This window comes from Girardinichthys multiradiatus, chromosome 24, assembly GCF_021462225.1.
Source record: "Girardinichthys multiradiatus isolate DD_20200921_A chromosome 24, DD_fGirMul_XY1, whole genome shotgun sequence".
In the NCBI taxonomy this organism is placed as follows: domain Eukaryota; kingdom Metazoa; phylum Chordata; class Actinopteri; order Cyprinodontiformes; family Goodeidae; genus Girardinichthys; species Girardinichthys multiradiatus.
This window is the reverse complement of record NC_061816.1, coordinates 19,949,231-19,967,157: the sequence shown is the minus strand read 5'-3', so window position 1 is coordinate 19,967,157 and position 17,927 is coordinate 19,949,231. Positions and strand designations below refer to the sequence as shown.

Sequence of the window (17,927 nt, the reverse complement as noted above, 5' to 3'; positions counted from 1 at the left end):
GTGCCCCAGATGACCAATAAATATGAAAACTGAATATCGGTATATGTGTAAAAACGAAAGAAAGATTATTTAAATACATTAACGGGTTTCATCTCAAGTAACCCTTATATTTATGTTGTAGTCATGTTAGTGTTGAAAGCAGCATTTAAAATATGACACTGTATGCTGCAAAATAAATTTAATGAGATGTAACAGATTCTTTTAATCCACCACTTTAATGTACTCATTAAGACGAAATTTTAGTCATATTTCAGTTGTATTAAAATAGAGTTCCCTCTCTACCTTCACTAGATAACCCTCAATTTTATTATGAATGTTGACTGAAATGTATTGTCATTCCAAGCAATAAGTACTTTCGTTGTTTTTCTTAAAACAATGAGAAAAATACTTTATTATCTTGTTAATTATTCACAAACGGTACTTAAATGCGCTATTGTACCCTGGGATAAACTAGTCTACTTCATCTCTTCTTACTTTCATTTTATTTTCATGTACATACATCGTGGAAAATTGGTTTATTTTTCCCCGTAGTTAACTGAAAATTGTTTCATGTGAATTTTTTCGCAGGTGTATTTTTGTGACATTTTTGGACATATGGATATTTAATATAAATAATATAATTAATCTAAATGAATGAAAACTAAAGAAATTGACAATTTTTTGTTAGACGAAATAAAGAATGCTAATTCTGCTCAGGAATATGTTAGGACACACCCAGATTTATTTTCACTTAAAAAGGCTAATGATCCCATACGGACACAGTGAACACCATGGTAAGATCTAATAAGCACATACTGGTGTTAGGATGGATAAAGCTGGCCAACATTAATATTTTGATCCTTGTTGATGAAAAAGGTGTTGTCAAGGTGCAGCTCGCTTAGAGATTATTTAATTAAATATAAAGTGTGGTATATGTAAGAATGCATTGGGGACTGCATGCATAATTTTGACCCTGTTTGAATAAGAGAAAATCCACTACAGATCCACACTGGCTCTGTTTATTCTAGCTTTTGTGGTATAATCATTCTGTTATGAAAAACAAATTGCTTTATAAAAAGAAAAAAACAGTAATGACATAAATGTTGATGAATGTCAACTTCTGAGTCCAATTCAATCCAAGTTATAATAAACTATAGTCACATTTAGTTGACCACATGATGCTATTTGGTAAAACATTTAGTCCTTATAGCATCATTCATACACAACGTAATTGAAGTTCATTGTTCACTCACTAGATTTCTGTAAAACACTGTTAAAAGCATGTGCAAACAATCAAGCATAGTAAATTTGAAATAGATGTTAACTTGAAACAGGGCCCAAAATCAAATTCTGCTCAGGGCCCCATACATTGTTGGACTGACTCTGCTGAGGCTGAGTTTAAGCATGTTGATGTCTGAATAAATTACTCCAGGTGACTGATTGTGTCTGTGGTTTTACCGCATTATCAGTAGACCATGGAAGGGTGTTTTAAAGATCCCTTATTTGGGCGTAAACTGGGTGGCTGAGATTATTCTGATAACTCAGGTTGGAATTTCTTTTAAGCGTCAAAAATCACACTTAAAACAGGCATCTGAATCAACCAGGACTCATGTTTATATCAGAATTGAACTGCAACTGTGATCTGCTATCTGACAACACAGAGGAAGAACTCGTGGTAATTGGTGAACATTCCCCTCCAACCGAAACCACCATCCCCATCACCAGCGCCTCCCAACAGCAACCAGCCAGGGACCCCCCTGAGCATGCTACAATCCAACTCCCAGATATCATATCCGGGATATGGGACGTTACTAATAGAATCTACACACCACCCAGGAATGTCCAGTTTTAGCCAGAGTACAAGAGCCAGATGCAGTGTGATCACATCCCGCAAAGCTGCCACAGACCGTGCACTGGCTGCTTCCGGCAGTGTCACCTTAGGAAACCACCTGTCTCCACCCAATGACACCGCTGCCCCCTCTACAACCCCAGTCAAAAACAGCACAAGTTAGAGACAGAGATGGGCCACCAGGTACTATGCTAGTTTATGCTGGTTTCACTGTAATGTGAAGAATCAGAACGTCGACCTAATGTCCAGAAATGTTTAATGCCATAAGTGTTTGATACCTCAGCAAAACATGACTCAGAATTTGGTTTCAAATCTTTTTTTGCCAACACATTTATGATACTTTTTCTGTGGTTCGTCAACAGCTTTCCACAAGTTTCAGAAGAAGGTTTTGGCCCCATCAATATATGTTACTGGACTGGACGTCCCCTATCAGCTGCTATAGATAGTGACCTGCACACGCAGGCACCATTATTATGCATTGAGTCATGTCAACAAAACCATGCTGTTCTGGTGTGGGATGAGCTTCTGTCACAAAAACAGTCGCAGCGTCCTTATTTCTTATCCGATTTTTAGAAAATAGGACTCACATTAAAGTTGAGAAAATTGCGGATGTTATGATACATAGACATATGTACTCTCCCTAAGCATTAATATATAAGCAGTGTGGGAACTCTGGATTACAGTGTTAGGATTATGAATCTGTAAATATTATTTAATATTAATATTTTATCAAATAATATGTTGGTCTGTTAAGGGTTGTCCTGTGAATACCAGCCCAGTAAGGTGATGGTATTAGGACAAAATAGAAAGGAGTGAGCCAAGCTCTGACATTATTGAACAGCAAAACTCTGCACACACATGGAATGAATTCACACAATTTCTTCAAGATGGTTGAAACCATGACCAAAAGAGTGATGCAACATTACCATGCAATGTTTATGTTTGAGAACCAAGGATTATCTTGAAGAATCTGGAAATGAAGTTAAGTTAGTCTTGGAACCAACTTAAGCAATAATCAGCAAACGTTTAGACAACCATTCACAATGCAAGATCAGATAAAATATTATTTTAATAAAATCATGTTTTAAAGAATGATCTGCTGAATAAAACCAACCTTCTGGATGAATAATTCTCAACGGTGTCTCATTAGCTGCCTTTATTTTTTTACATAATATTTGAAGAAATATTATTAAAGAAGACGGTAAAAATTTAAGGAGGTATTTTGGAAAAGAGCCAAATCAGAAATGGGGCTTAATGGTGTTTACTTAGTTATCGAGTTTAGTAAAATAATGTTGAGAGAGGGAAAGGATGAAAAAAATGCACTGGCTGCCAATGCAGCAAAGTGCTGTTAATTAATGTTTTTTCTTAAGGGAGCGACTACTGTAAGACATAAACACTAGTGGCGAAGAGTGAAAGCGCTAGCATAGCCTATTTTAACCTTCTGCTAAAATAAACTCGACTAATAAACTATTGCATATGTTTATTGAAATCCATATATTATATTATTGTATTTAATCTTTATTTAACCAGGTAAAATGTTTTGTTTAAGTATTTTAAACACTGTACTACTTTTCATGGCATAACTGTGCACATTGCTAATTTTTTCTAGGATATTTTGTAAATTACATCTCATGTCAATTATGTGTAATTTTTCCTTTGGTAAAGAGAACAATAATTATCATCCATTCTGGATGATATTTAGATTGGATGATAATTGAAATCAAACTTTCAAATGAAACTCCACCATTTAGTTTCATTTGAAAGTTGACTATTTTAAAATTACAAAATACTTTATCTTATTTTCAGTAAAGATTAATGATCTGTAACCCAATTCTCTTATCTTAGACATGTGCAGTGAGCTCAGCTCTCTTTGGCCAATTAATAACATTCACTTGATTGTGATATTTACTGGTTTTTTTAAGTAATCTGGACTTTAATTATTAGTGTGGGACAGTTCAAGGTTTACTGTAGGAACCACAAGGTCAGAACTGTATTGATATTAATATTATGCAACATATGAGCCTCTGGCCAGAATAAATTACATTCAGGATACCAGTAAGATGGCATAAATGGATGACTCATGTAATTAAAGGATTGTATAAATGGATACTGTCATGAGATACTAAGTCTACCACCCCTGTAATGCCCCTCTCAATGGCTCATTAGATTTATGGACTTACACTGTTAGTGGAATTGAGCTATTTTAAGATGGCAGGACACATACTAATATTCTCCCTCATCCACATCTGTACAGCTAAAGATATATAGCTTCCATATTTGGCCCAGTGAAATCTGGAGCAATATCTGTATGCTCAAGCAGTTACTTAGTACTTCAGTAGGCTTTTTACTGCATACCTTTTTACTTTTACTTGGGTGATTTCTTAGATGACTGTCATGCCTAGCCTGTGTCTGTGTTGTGTTTTTGTTTATTTCTCCTGGTCTGGTCCTTAGATTACCCTCTGTTCTGTGTTTTTGACTTGTGAATTGTTTTCACTCCCTCAGTCTCCCAGCAGTCTGGCTCACACCTGTTCCTAGTTTCCCTTAATTAATCAGTCTGTCTTTTCATTGGTTCTCCCTGTACCCTCCTTTGTATTTAAGCTCTTTAGTTTTCATTGTTCCCCGCTGGTTCCTTGTCATGAAATGTCCTCAGTCATGTCTAGTTTTGTATCCTGGTCATGTTTCCTGTGTTCTGTTCTGGTTCGGGTTCAGCATACACCTGGTCTTGTCTGAGATCCGTGGGTGCGAACAATTAAATTTCAACCTACCTTATTCGCCTGCATGCATGTTGGTCCTACCGCAAAACCCACATCCTGACAGATGACTACTGTTTACTTCTGCTCAAGTAAAAATATATATAAAAGTAGTGCAATTTTACTTGAGTAAAACTTTGGGCTACTCAACCCACCTCTGGCCACAGCCATATATCAATATGCACATGTTGTATTTTCTAACATCATTTTCTGAGTTCTCGATCACGTCATCCTGAGACAAAAAGTTTTGAGCTTGATATGTTTTCATCAACTCATTTACTCAAGATAACAAGAGCTCAACATGAATCTGTTCTTGTAACAACTTCCTTATTTCATTTTCTGGAAATGAAAAGCTTTTTGTTGGAAATATAGTTTAAGTTTTTTCCATAAGAAGCTTGTTTTATTCTGAAAACATGATTTCAACCTCATTTTGTCTTGGTAACATTGTTATTATATTGTCTAGTATGATTTTGAGCTTCCTGTAAAATTGTCTGATTGTCTGGAGATAACAAAACCTTGATTTTGGTTGTGCTAACCGTTTAACTCTCTCATTATCTTCATATAACACAATCTCAAGCTCATTTTGTCATGGTACCTGTGTCAATATTTCAGTATCACAGAATGTTATTTGAAGTTTTGTTGCAAATACGGTTTAATTACCTCATTATCTTGATAAGACTTGAAGCCGGTTTTTATCTGATAGTTTTCATCTCATTATTTTAAGATAGCACAATCTCAAATGCAGTTTCTCTGCTTTATCTTGAAGTAAGACCTTAAGCTTGTTTGGTTATGACAAGAGTTTTATATTATTATCTCAAGATCGCAAACTATTTTTTTGTCATATGTCATTATCATATCAGGTAGTTATCATGTTGAGCTCTGCATTGTCTCATTTTGAGATAAGATGTTATAAATTATGTCATTATCTCAAGATCAAGTTCATTTAGTTAATGTAACATTTTTTATTATTTTTAATCCCATAAGATAAGATTAAAAATAATATGATAACATTTTTGCAGCAAATACAGCTCTATTGTTTCGTTATCTTGTGACATTGAGTCATTGAGCTCCTTTCTTCGTGCTAACATTTTAATAATCTCAGTAACCTCTCCAGCTCATTTTGCCATGGTAATATTTTCATTATGCCACCATTTGATAAAATCTAATACGACCCTGAGCTATGCTGTTGCAATACAATTGTATTCTCATTACCCTGGGATAATATAACCTTAAATTCTTTTTGTTGTGGTAACAATTGTATTGTAATATTATCTTGAATCTTTAGCTCTTTGTTACAACTACAGCTGAATTGTATTATCTTAAGATGACCAGAACATGAGCTTGTTTTGTTGTGATAAGTTATTCATTATCTCGGGATAATAATATTTAAAAGTCATTTTGTCTTTGAATTGATTTCATTATATTCTCTTCTTCAATAATGGGATCTTGTAGGATGTTTTACGAGCACAGTTTCACTGTCTCATTATCTTGAGATACTGAGATAGAAATGCTCGGATGATGCTTTTCCAGGCCAATACCGGTTTCCGGTTCTCTGACCTGCTAAATCCTATTTTGACCAATACAGAATTTGTTTTTTTGGGGTTTTTTTTTTCTGAGGTCTAAAACGGATACAGAAAGAAAGAAATGGCTGCAGGATCCTTGATGGAGGTAGATGTTTCAAACCCTAAAGAAAAATAAAAAATGCATCAAAGCATTCAAAAATACTTTACTCATCCCAGAGGGAAACTAATTGTTTCGAGGCATTTATTAAGTAGGAAAAAACAATCAGATTATTTAGTATTTGACCTGCTGTTTACTGATCAGAGCTGAAGGTAAACATGACAGATGACAGTCTGGCAGATGATTAGTGAATCTCTATAATTAGCTCATTTTGTTGCAACTGTTTTATGATCTCATATTGAAAAACAAAAGCAGTTTATTGAGATAATGGATTAATATAATTCTTTCAACCCACTAAATGGTTCCAGATGAAAACAGCTATTACATACCAATCCACCGCGGTTATAAATTTATTCCCGAATCTCAGGACAGCAATTCTGTAATAAAATCTGGTGTAATACAAGAACGGTTCAATTTTGCACCTTAATCTCTTTGTTGCCCTAGAATTATGAAGTTGTAGGCTCATAATCTCAAGAAACATCAGGTCAAGGTTCAGTGTATGAGAGTCTTGATTTGAAGACTCTGTGGGAACCCTGTGCAAGGCAAATACCAAGTAATGATAAAGTAAATTCAGCAGCAGGATTTAAATAATAAAATGCAGCTGATGGAACCAGACCAACTGACAGATGTCTTAAATATTATCTCTTGGCTATTTACGTTTTTCCTCTTCCAAGTTGTTCTTGGTTATGGACAGAAGAACCACAATTTCCAGCCAATGAGAGAGAATTGGAACAGAACCAGTTTATATGATGTATTTTCCCATAGGAGGCATGGATTTATTTAAGAAATAGAGTACCAGCACCATTAGCATATTTAATCTTGACAACCAGAATTTTAAACATGTATTGTTTCATCTACGATTATATAACCATGCAATTACCTGTGCTAAACTCACTCATCTACAGAAACCATTAAACACTCAAAAAGAATGGTTCTGTTTGGATTTAATTTGGTCCAGAAAGAGTTATGTAGGATTTAATTTACAAGGAGCTGGTTGGTCCAGGTGCAAAAATTTGGTGAATAAAGCTGATTCTGATTCTGCTGACAACTATCAGGTAACGTGGTACCAATCTATTTGTGGTGCAACCGCCTATGCCCTTGCTGGCCTGTTTCTTTGTGCATACTCCTTGCTAATTGGGGTATATATATGCCCACAGCTGGTCTGCCACATCAGAGCGTTCCTTCTACTCCCTGATGTTTTTATCAATGAGGAAAAGATGTGCATTTTTTTTATTTTAAGTAGGGAATTAAAATCTGTTATTAACATAATGACATTTCAAAACACCTGGAGAAATGTATTCCTTGACAAATGCAATACACACATTGCAGTACACATATTTGTTGTCCCAGGGCCCTCACTAACTACACTGTAACACACGCACTCCTATTCTAACCCTGCCAGGGTTAATGTGGCTGCTGCAAAATCACCCTGTTCCTAAAACAGATAAGCCTTCACCCTTCTGTATTTCACCTGACAAATCCAACCCCAGGATTTGGGATTTTCAGGATCGACTAGGATCTATGTTGGCTTTGTAATAAAAAAGGTCTTGTCCTACATTCTTTAACAAATGCAGCTGAATATATTACAGTGGTGGCCTTGACATTCTTCTGACCTTTTCTTCACTTCACTAATTACAAAAGAACTCATGAAAATGCTGTTGTAGATAATCCCGGGAGACCCTTATTTTATACAAATATCTGATAACGGAGGGTACAGGTCTGACAAAATGATGCCGTACCGTAGGAGGAGTCACAGGAGATGTTTTCTTAATTACTCACATTTTTAATTCCTCACAAATTATGTGAATCTTTGCGTAATATAATCCAGGAATGTGCCTAACTTTGTATTTGCCATCTCCAGTATCTAAAGACCACCAAAAAGAGTAATTCTTTAAAGGGACTACATCCGTGTTATTTCTTTTTAATTTTTACTTTCACTAAACAAAATTTGTTCAAAGTCTGACATCAGAGTATTGCATCAATTCTCCAAATACTGAACATCCATGGACATAGTTTTGATGGCTATTTCAGATTGGCCTGTTTTGTCTTTGTTTAACCAGACCCCAAATATGTTAGAAATTGGACTTTTTGAGCCTGCGGGCCCCTTTCCAAATTTAGCCTAAACAAAGATTAAAAGTCACTTTGTTTAGCCCACTTGATCAACCCTGACAGTTTTTAAACCACATTTAGACATCTAGAGAACTCTTTATGTGTTTTTTCACCTTACATTTTGCATTTTGGAACCACATGTACTTGTTTAGATGGGATGCAAAGTCTTCTCTTCTGTGTGTGAAGAATTAGAAGAAAATTGTGCTATGAAAAATCCATTGATAAGACCAAACAGATGACTGTGATGATGAAGACATCAATGGATATCTAAATGTAGTGGAAAAGTGGTGTTGATCAATCAAAGCCTGGCTTTCAACCTCTTTGCTTTGGCAAAATTTGGACAGGACTTATGGGCAGAAAAAAGACCAAATATAATTTTCTGGGCTAAATAAAAAAAGGACTGACCTAAAACAGGTTTTCATTGACATCCATTGTATTTTAAGGTTGTTCTTCTTTTTTTTCAGGTAGTCCCTTTCAGGGGTCGCCACAATGAGTCAGCTGTCCCCATCTAATCCTATCTTCTGCCTCTTCTTCTCTTATACCCACTATCTTCATTTCTTCTATCACTCCATCCATAAATCTATTTGGTCTTCCTCTAGGCCTCCTGCCTGGCAGTTCCAGCCTCAGCATCCTTCCATCATCCTCCTCTTTACACACCTTAAACCACCTCAGTCTGGCCTCTCTGACTTTATGTCCAAAACATATAACATGAGCTGTCCCTCTGATGTACTCTTTCATGATCCTATCCATCCTCATCACTCCCAAAGAGAGCCTCAACATCTTCATCTCTGCCACCTCCAGTTCTGTTTCCTGTCTCTTCCTCTGTGCCACTGTCTCTAAACTATACAACATCGCTTGTCTCACCACCGTCTTTTGCACCTTTCATTCTCACTGATGCTCTTTTATCACACAACCCCACTGACAGTTTTCTCCACCAGTTCCAGCCTGCTTGACACATTTCTTCACCTCTTTTTCACACTCACTGTTGCTCTGGACTATTGACCTTGATGCAGTTTCACCTCCACCTTGAACTCCTCTGTCACACCTACACCTTACCTCACCACTGTCATACAGCTCTCATATGTGTCCATTCAAACATACTTCTCTGTTACTCCAGGCTTACTTATACCATACCACAGCTCCTCTCTTGGTACCTGTCATATGCATTCTTCAGATCTACAAAAACACAATGTAGCTCCCTCTGACCTTCTCTGTACTACTGTATCAGCATCATCAACGCAAATATTGCATCTGTAGTACTTTTTCACGAAAAAAAGAAGTCACTCTATGCCCTTTGTTTGGCCTTAGCTACCTCCATCTTCACTTTACGTTGTACCCCTGGTGACTCTCGTAAGTTCTCACCTTGTTCCATTCCTTCTTAGCTTTTCTCTAGCCTTTCCTTCCAGACAACATAACAAGTACTCTCCTGTCTGTCTAAATAAATCATAACATGCCCAAAATAATATATGGCAATAATACCCATGATGGAACTATAGGTGAAGGATAGGAACCAGAGATACGTAGAAGTAGCTCCAGTATTTGTATTTTCTGCCTTTATGTCCTGTTTGACTACCGGAAATATAAATCCGGATTAAAAAAATACAGAATTAGCTATTTGTCAAACTGGGAATAAGGTTTAAATGTATTCTTCTGTTAATCCGTGCATAGATATTGTAAAGAGTTTGCAAACTGAATGAACTGAAGGAGATATGTTGGTAGAGGTGATCAAAGAGCAGCAAAACCCCATGACACCTTCCTTTTAAGGTGGAACTGCTACATTGAAATTGCATTTTACACTTAAATACCTAATGTTTTGCTTTAGAAGGGAGACACTTTAGTCAATTTTGGGAACAAAAAACATCAAGTACTATAACCAAGAAGCTTGGTTTGATTACTTTTTGCTCGAACAGTTCTTCAGTGAGTTTTAAACATGGGTGATAACTGCACTCGTCTTTTTTCCTCATGCAGCATTCACACATTTCTTTTACAGGACATTTTAGTATCAATGATACCTGAGCAAATACAAAAAATGATTTTTTAAATCATTATTTCATTTATTAAAGGAAAATTGTTATACAAACCAACATGGCCCTCTGTTAAAAAACAACTGCTACCCTGATGGAATATCCAGTTCTGCTACCTTTGGTGGCAACAATGTTGACCCACTCTTCTTTGCAGACTTGTTTTAATTCAGCCACATAGGAGAGTAGGAGTTTCTGCTGGAGAGCAGAATCCCCGGTTCCATCAATTAAAGCAAGCCATCCTGAAGCAGCATAGCAGTTCCAGACCATCACGCTACCACCGCCATGTATGATGTTCTTTTTCTGAAACGCTGAATGTTTAATGCCAGATGTAACAGGACCCACCTTCCAAAAAGTTCCACTTTTGTTTCGTCAGTCAACAGAACATTTTTCCAAATGTTTTGAAAAACCTGAAGAAAGTAAGATCTGCATTGCTTTAAACGTTGCTCTGGGATTTTTTGTAACCTCCTGGATGAGTTGTAGATGCACTCTTGCAGTAATTTGGTAGGCCAGTCTTTCCTGTACCATATTTCTCTATTTGTGGAGAATGACTCACCGTGGTTCACTGGAGACTCAGAAATGACTTACTAACCCTTTCCAGGCTGATAGATGTGAATTACATTGTTTTTCATTTGTTCCTTAATTTCTTTAGCTACTTTTTTGTTTTTACTCACATCATCTCTTTTTAATGCTAAAATTTGTTTTATCTGAAAACTGTGGGACAAATAAGCAATAAAAGTAAAAATATGTGATGGAGGAAATGCTTTTTCACAGCATTGCACATAACTCTCGGCAGAAATACGCTTTTATGTGTGTATACTCCTTGTCTCTGAGACTAAAACACACTGCTGGCTGTGTCGTAGTCCTTGCTGATATGGGATGTACTGGGCAAGGACTTTAGGTACTCCATGTGCCTCCTGGTGTCCTCCTGGTTGTGTTTGATATAATAAACAATGTAAGCTGTTACCATGAAGAACCAGCAGAACATTGCCACGAACATGGCCACGTCTGTCGTTTTGTGGTGGAAATTGCAAAAGTTGATCCCCGAGTCCAAGACTTGGATCACCGGCTGTCCCACGTACTCCTCCTGCACGGAAGTGTGGCAGCTGACCTCATTGACCGTCTCTGGATCCAGCCTCAGCTCCCTTAAAACCTCCTGGAGGGAGCACTCACAATGCCAGGGGTTGTTAGAGAGGCGGATTCGGGCATGCAGCTTGGCAAAGGTCTCCCTTGGGAGACTGCTGAGTTGGTTGTTTGAAAGATCCAAGGTCCGCAGGCTGTCCACAACTCCTTGGAAGGAGCCGACTTCCACGCTCTCGAGCATGTTGTGGGATAAATCCAGCTCCCTGAGACGCTTAAGGTCTGTGAAGGATTCCTTTGGGATGTGCCTGATTCGGTTTGACGACAACAAGAGAACAATGGTGTCCTTCGGTAAGTTAGCTGGGATGTTCTCCAGATTGCGCGAGGTGCACTGCACAACAATGCCATTCCTGTCCGAGCAGTGGCAGATCTTCGGACAAGCCTTTACTGTGACATAGGAAAGTAGCAGCAAAGTTCCAGCAAAGAAATAAGAACCATGGAAAGGATGCTTTATGCCGGCTCTGCACCTTTGAGAAGCCCCCATTAGCTGTTGAGTTAAAGGTCCAAAGAGTCCTTTTGACATTTACCCAGACATTCTTTCTCATCATTTACCAAACCCAGATCCAGCTTATAAGAGGGCACAAGCCCGAATGTTTGCATACTCTCTAAATGAGAAGTCAAAGAGCAACTTGGCCATGGATTGTCCCTGAGAAGAGAGTGGAAAATATTTTGACAGGGTGAGCCATTGTTGTAAGCGCAGGTTGGAGGGCGTATCTTCTCCACTGAATGGAAGAACCCTGAAAATTAGAGAGACGCAAAGAGTGATGTTAAGTTTGTCATTTTTTTTTTTTATCAAGCTAAATTTCCACCATATTGTCTCTCTCCAGAGGAGGGGGGGTTAGTAAATTTCGGCATTATCATAACACCATGTTACAGTGGGATGTCTCCTTTCGTCAGGAGAAAATGGCATATCCATTAAATAAGGTGTGGGCTCATCAATATGCAGCTGATGAACTTTGAAAACAGTAATTTGTGTTAAAATAAATGGCCGTGAGTAATCTCTGAGATTAACAGGGACGTTTGTGACCAGTGAAGGTCAGGGAGCGACTGAAATCACTGCTGACGCTCACTTCATTTGTGAGCATGGAGAGCGGGTTTGATGGAGATGATCGATGTCATGGCAAGAATGAGATGAATATAGATGAGGAAAATGATTGAAAATGAGCTGTACCAGGCAAAACATACTCACAAAAGCCTTACAAAAGTATTCGCATCCCATCAGTCAGTGGCTGTGTTTGATATGGGCCAATTGGGCAGTTGCCCAGGGCAGCAATAGAAAGGGGGAAGGACAAGCACTAGATGTGAAAAATATAACTATAACAGTTAGTTGCGCCTTGAACAACTTTTACAAAGCTTTTATGCATGTACAGAGAAAGTGGAGTTGGTGCCCTCTGCTTGCTGATGAGAATTAGGGAGACCATTTCAATGCTTTTTAAGGGACTGCATTGTAAGTTATCCTGCCCCGTGATTTAGAAGATTTCCTGCATTTCATTGGTTGGGGAGTGTCAGAAATTTAACAATTTGTCGCAATAAATTCAATTGTTTAATGGAAAGAACCTATGCATATTTTAACTTTTTGTTTTTACAAACAGATCTGAAGTGTGGCCTGCTTTTTAATACACCCCCTTTGCTCTGATCGCCCTAAATGAAATCCAGGCCACTAACTGCTTTCAAAAGTAATCTAATTAGTAAACAGATTTATGAGTTAATGTGGAAGAATGCGCTCTCGTCACTGTGGACACACCCTTGCCAGAGTGAAACATGGACGTGGTAACATCATAAGGTGGACGTCCTTTTCTTCAGCAGGGACAAGGAAGCTGATAAGATGGAAAGGTGGAAGGAGCTAAAAACAGCACAATACTGTCAAAAAGCTGGCAAGGCTACAAAAGACTTGAGAGTCACATGCAGGATAACAACCCTAAACATACAGGCATAAATCTCAATAAAACAACAAAATACTTAAAGGGATGTGAGGACTTTTGCAAGCCACTGTAAATATGCCGAAATACTATAGAGATAGTTAAGTATAATGTGCTTTATAGATAAAGGTGTAAATTAAAGCCACTTGAGCTCAAAGCATAAAGCAATTTATTACATTTTAGCTTTTCAGAATAAAAAAGCTCAGCCTTTAAATACTTTATGTAAATATTTAAGTATTTGTTTCAAAGTAAAATTTGTTTTTTTCACAGGACTCAACAGCAAAAATGTTTTAAAAGGCTGTTAAAATGCAACACACAAACTGATATAAATAAGGCTGATTGGGTAAATACAGAATATAAATGTGTCTAAAATTCATGAGCTCTCTAAAGTGATTGGGAACCTACCTGACAGCTCTGGATCACTGTGCATTCCCCGAGGTAAGTCCGGTCTGTGTTACCGGACCGGCAGCCTCCTATCTGAGCTTTCCGCCGGACACCGTCCTCCGCAGGAATTGCAGCCTTTCCGGGAGGCGGCATCCAGCTGTTTGACCTCCTGTCGGGGCGGCAGCTTTGCAGCAGCGGTGCGTCTCTGGGGGGGTTCATAACAGGAGCGCATGTGTGTGTGTGCACACAGATGGGTCTCAACTCTGCCTTTCAGCAGGTTAAAACACTGCATCCGTGTGTGTTTGACTTTGACAGGGGAACAGAGGGACAACAGAGGCAAACATTTCTTGCAACATATTTATCCACATCGTTTAATGTTCATGCTTTATCTCCAAGACCAAAATTCAAACAGGTGAGGTAAATGTTCTTATTTTAAGTTTATTATTTGTTCCATTTATTTCTCGGGGATAAAATCTTTGAAGAGCTGAAACACTGATCTCTTATTGCTGTAAAAGGACTTAATGACTTAACATTTAAAGATAGTGTAAAATCCTCAGCAACAATTAATTGGGAGTTGATTTTACTTATTAACTAATCATGCACATTTAACAACAGGTCCAGGAAGAAACTGCATTAAATTTTAATGTTGTGGTGCTGTAGAGTTCTGTGAATTCCGCTCCAAATACAGTAGTGTGTTTTTTTATTTTATTTTTTATTTTTATGAGCCATATGGGCAGTTGCCCAGGGCAGCATTTGAAAGGTGACGCATGAGCACCATGTGAAAAAAAAAAAGAACTAATTATTTATCAAAATCGATTTCCATACACATTCATTTATATTGTTATATGGACTTCATGATGAAGTTATACTTTTTTTGTTGTTGCTGTTGACATGCCCCTCCTCCAAACGAACAATAAAACTAAATACAAAAAAACAAAAAACAAATACCATATCAGGTTTGTTTACAACCAAACGTGTTTTACCATATCTGTTTGACAAGATGCATTGGATGGTATTTTGATCTGGTTATAAGTTAACTGGATTTATAGGATGATATTTAAAGTTAATTATTATCGTTTCTGTTTCACCAGATTCACCAGATTATATTGTGAACTGGTTTTTACAGTATCTGTTTCACCGGATGATAGGTTGAAACCAGGGAACCTCCAGGGAGAGAACATTGACATAGTGGACTTCTGTAAGTACCTGGGTATTCACCTCAGCAACAACATTCACTGTCCAGTTAAAAAAATAAATACAATTTTAAAATGTTTATGCATTTATTTTTGTCATTATCCTGGTAATGGGTTTTTTCTTTGTTTTATCAAAGAACAGTCACTCAGCAGTCAGTATTTAAGGAAATGGATATTTTGAGCTGGGTAAAACCGAACAACAATGAACTGCTTTGTGTAGAATTTTTGCTGAGTCAGGATTTAATATTCAGTATTTAGGAGTGAACATTTTCAGTTTAAATGCAGGATTTATTATTTACCCTCTTGATTAATTTACTTGTCCCTTTATGTTTGAAGAAATCCTGACTGTTGTTTATGTGCCTCGTGTAAAAATGTTCTCTCCCTTTTCGAGGTGATAACTTAGGCTTATTTTAGAGATCTGGGTTAATCTGATTCACTCACCAAAGTAATCCGGTTCACTTAAATTATTTGAATCAGTGTTGTTGCGCCAACGCCCCTAAAACAGCTGCATTGTTATTTTTACTCTTTTTCTCTTGTTAAGCTCTGAAACTAGAACCAGTATTAACTCCAAGGAAGTTAATGATTTAATCTGTACCTCAGAACATTAACCCTACAGTAAATTAGTTTAACAGGGTCTATCCAAAAGGATAGACTCTGTTCTTTCCATGTCCCGTTTTCAGGGTAGACTTCTACCTGCTTTTGTTTGATTTCTGGTTCCAGCAGCAGAAACACGGGGAAAAACCTACTCTTGAAAATTAACCTGGTTCCTGAAAAGGCATTGAAAATGCAATTTATGTGTGAGTCAAGTAAGTGATCTCAACTATCTTTGTCAGTGGCGTTTCCAGTGATACTGTAAACCTTGGTCATTGCACCAATTCAACCAGCAGTGCTGAGTTGGGTGTGCGCCTAACTCAAGAGTGTAACGGAATCAGGCGAATCAACTGAGTCCATCAGGTTTAATGTGAGTCTGCTATCTTAATTTAATTGTGCACTAGGCAGCCGCCAGCATTTGCACTCATGGAGACATCTGACTCATGATTCCTGTTTCAGTTCAACCAACCAGCTTTACTCCTTCTGCTTGCACTCAAACTCCCTCCCTGGGCAGTTCAAACCTGTTCTTTTAGATCTGCCCTCTCTTCTAAAGATTCGATTTGCACCCTTGTGGGACTGTGACATCACTGCCTTTGGAAAGAAAGTTTATGTCATTAAGCCACATTAATTAATTATCTGTGGCCAGCTGTTTACAGCTGTGGCCAGCTGTAGACAGACCTTTAGACTCAGGAGCGAGTAGTTTGCAGTGTTCTCAGAAGGATGCTTTGGAGTTTAATTAAAACTAAACAAGTGAAACATGGAAAGTAAGACCTTCAGGTGCTTCTGTTCACTGCCGCTACGTTTCACACAACCACTGCACACCTGAGTACACAGCGACTCTCATGCTCATCAGAGTAAATATGCTGGTCAGAACTAGAGCAGAAATAAAATCTTCATAACTGCTAGCAGAATTTAAAGTCTGTGAGCGCTTCTCTGACAACAGTTTTCTAGATCCTCCTCATTAAACAAGTCGACCTGAAGATCGACATAAAGAGCTGGACACTGTACTTTCATTGCTTTCTTCTTTTGTGGAAATTGTGGCATGCATATGCCTTAGTTCAGCGTTTTAGACATAACATAATCGCTCTTCTGCAGCTTTTGGCAGTTTCAGTTTCTTTTCTTTTCAATGTTTTTTGTTTCAAATTGAAAATGAAATGTCAGTTTACTCTGGCCTTCTTGTTAATTTTCTAAAATTCCAACTTAAGAAATTATTAAGAAAAAAGTGATTGACGGACTTCTTTTCACCTAAGCTATCGGCTTTATCCGCTGCACATTCTAATTTCTAAGACTTAAATTCAAAGCTTGCTTTTTCTGCCAAAAAAACACCTGAACCTTTATTCTTCCTTATATTGTGTGGCTTCTCTGCCATGTTGCTGCATTTGCACATTTGATTTAATGTAAACTTTTCCCTTTCTGTGTGTAGGTTTATGCTGACTGATATGTAAAGTTCAGAAATGACAGAACAATGAGCACTTTGTGAGATTGGAAGATAGAATGCATATGTGTGCGGCTGTTAGAATAAATCTATAGCTGTCCTGTTCTCCTCATGCTTCTGTCCATGACTGATTATTCTCCCTGCCTGACACCCTCTGTCAGTCTTCATAAATGTTTATTACTCCTGTCCTCCCTAGATGGAGAGGCTTCAATACCGAGTTACAAAAGACCTTTGAGGTATACCTGATCATGTTGTGGTGACCACCTAAAAGCAACCAGCACTTTGCAAAGCATCTGTATGATTAAATGTCCACCAACTTCAGCCCCTATCCATTTTTCTGAAAGCCAGAGTCATTGATCGTATTGACCAGTGAGGTGTGTTACCCTGGTTGTGTCCAAAATGGAGCTCAGAGGCATGGTGACTCGACACCAGCAGTTTCTTCTTGCCACTGCTCGGTTTGGTTTGAGCTTCCGTAATCTTCCAAAAGATTAGTTTAACTCATCTTGTCAGAGTCCTGGCTAAGTTCCAGCATCATATCCCATCCGAAATAAATTTATACACCACCTCCCAGATCGCAAGGATATGGAGCTGAGCCAATCCAGTCCAGTCTTTGTCAGCAGAGTAATCTCCGTAATACTTGGTAATTCATGAGATGCGCTCACTATAAGAGCAACGACTCCCGGGCAGATCACGTTTTTTTTCTATTCTCATTTTATCCTCTGTGTTGACTTTCTGCAGTCACATTGTGATAGCAACTCCCCTACAGTGAATATTGACCTCTTTAGGAGTCTCTTATAGCGTGGCTGCTGCAGAGCTTAACTGACATTGGGTTTTGCTCTGCTTTGGCCTGAGAGGGAGGACACCAACATTTCATCAC

General features: G+C 37.9%; 1 protein-coding gene across 1 annotated transcript; it reads right to left on the bottom strand.

Annotated features, from left to right (window-relative positions):
- Window positions 1–10,463: 10,463 nt before the first annotated feature.
- LOC124861876 (leucine-rich repeat-containing protein 3-like) lies at window positions 10,464–13,975 on the bottom strand. Its single transcript, XM_047355832.1, has 2 exons — window positions 13,853–13,975; window positions 10,464–12,265 (listed from the first exon to the last, which is right to left on the bottom strand). Exon 2 carries the CDS (start codon window positions 12,049–12,051, stop codon window positions 11,224–11,226), a length of 828 nt encoding a protein of 275 aa, XP_047211788.1. The 5' UTR covers window positions 12,052–12,265; window positions 13,853–13,975; the 3' UTR covers window positions 10,464–11,223.
- Window positions 13,976–17,927: the final 3,952 nt, after the last annotated feature.

What these genes read in the sequence shown, in the direction of transcription:
- LOC124861876 (XM_047355832.1), bottom strand. Translation starts at nt 12,051, where the DNA reads ATGTCAAAAGGACTCTTTGGACCTTTAACTCAACAGCTAATGGGGGCT.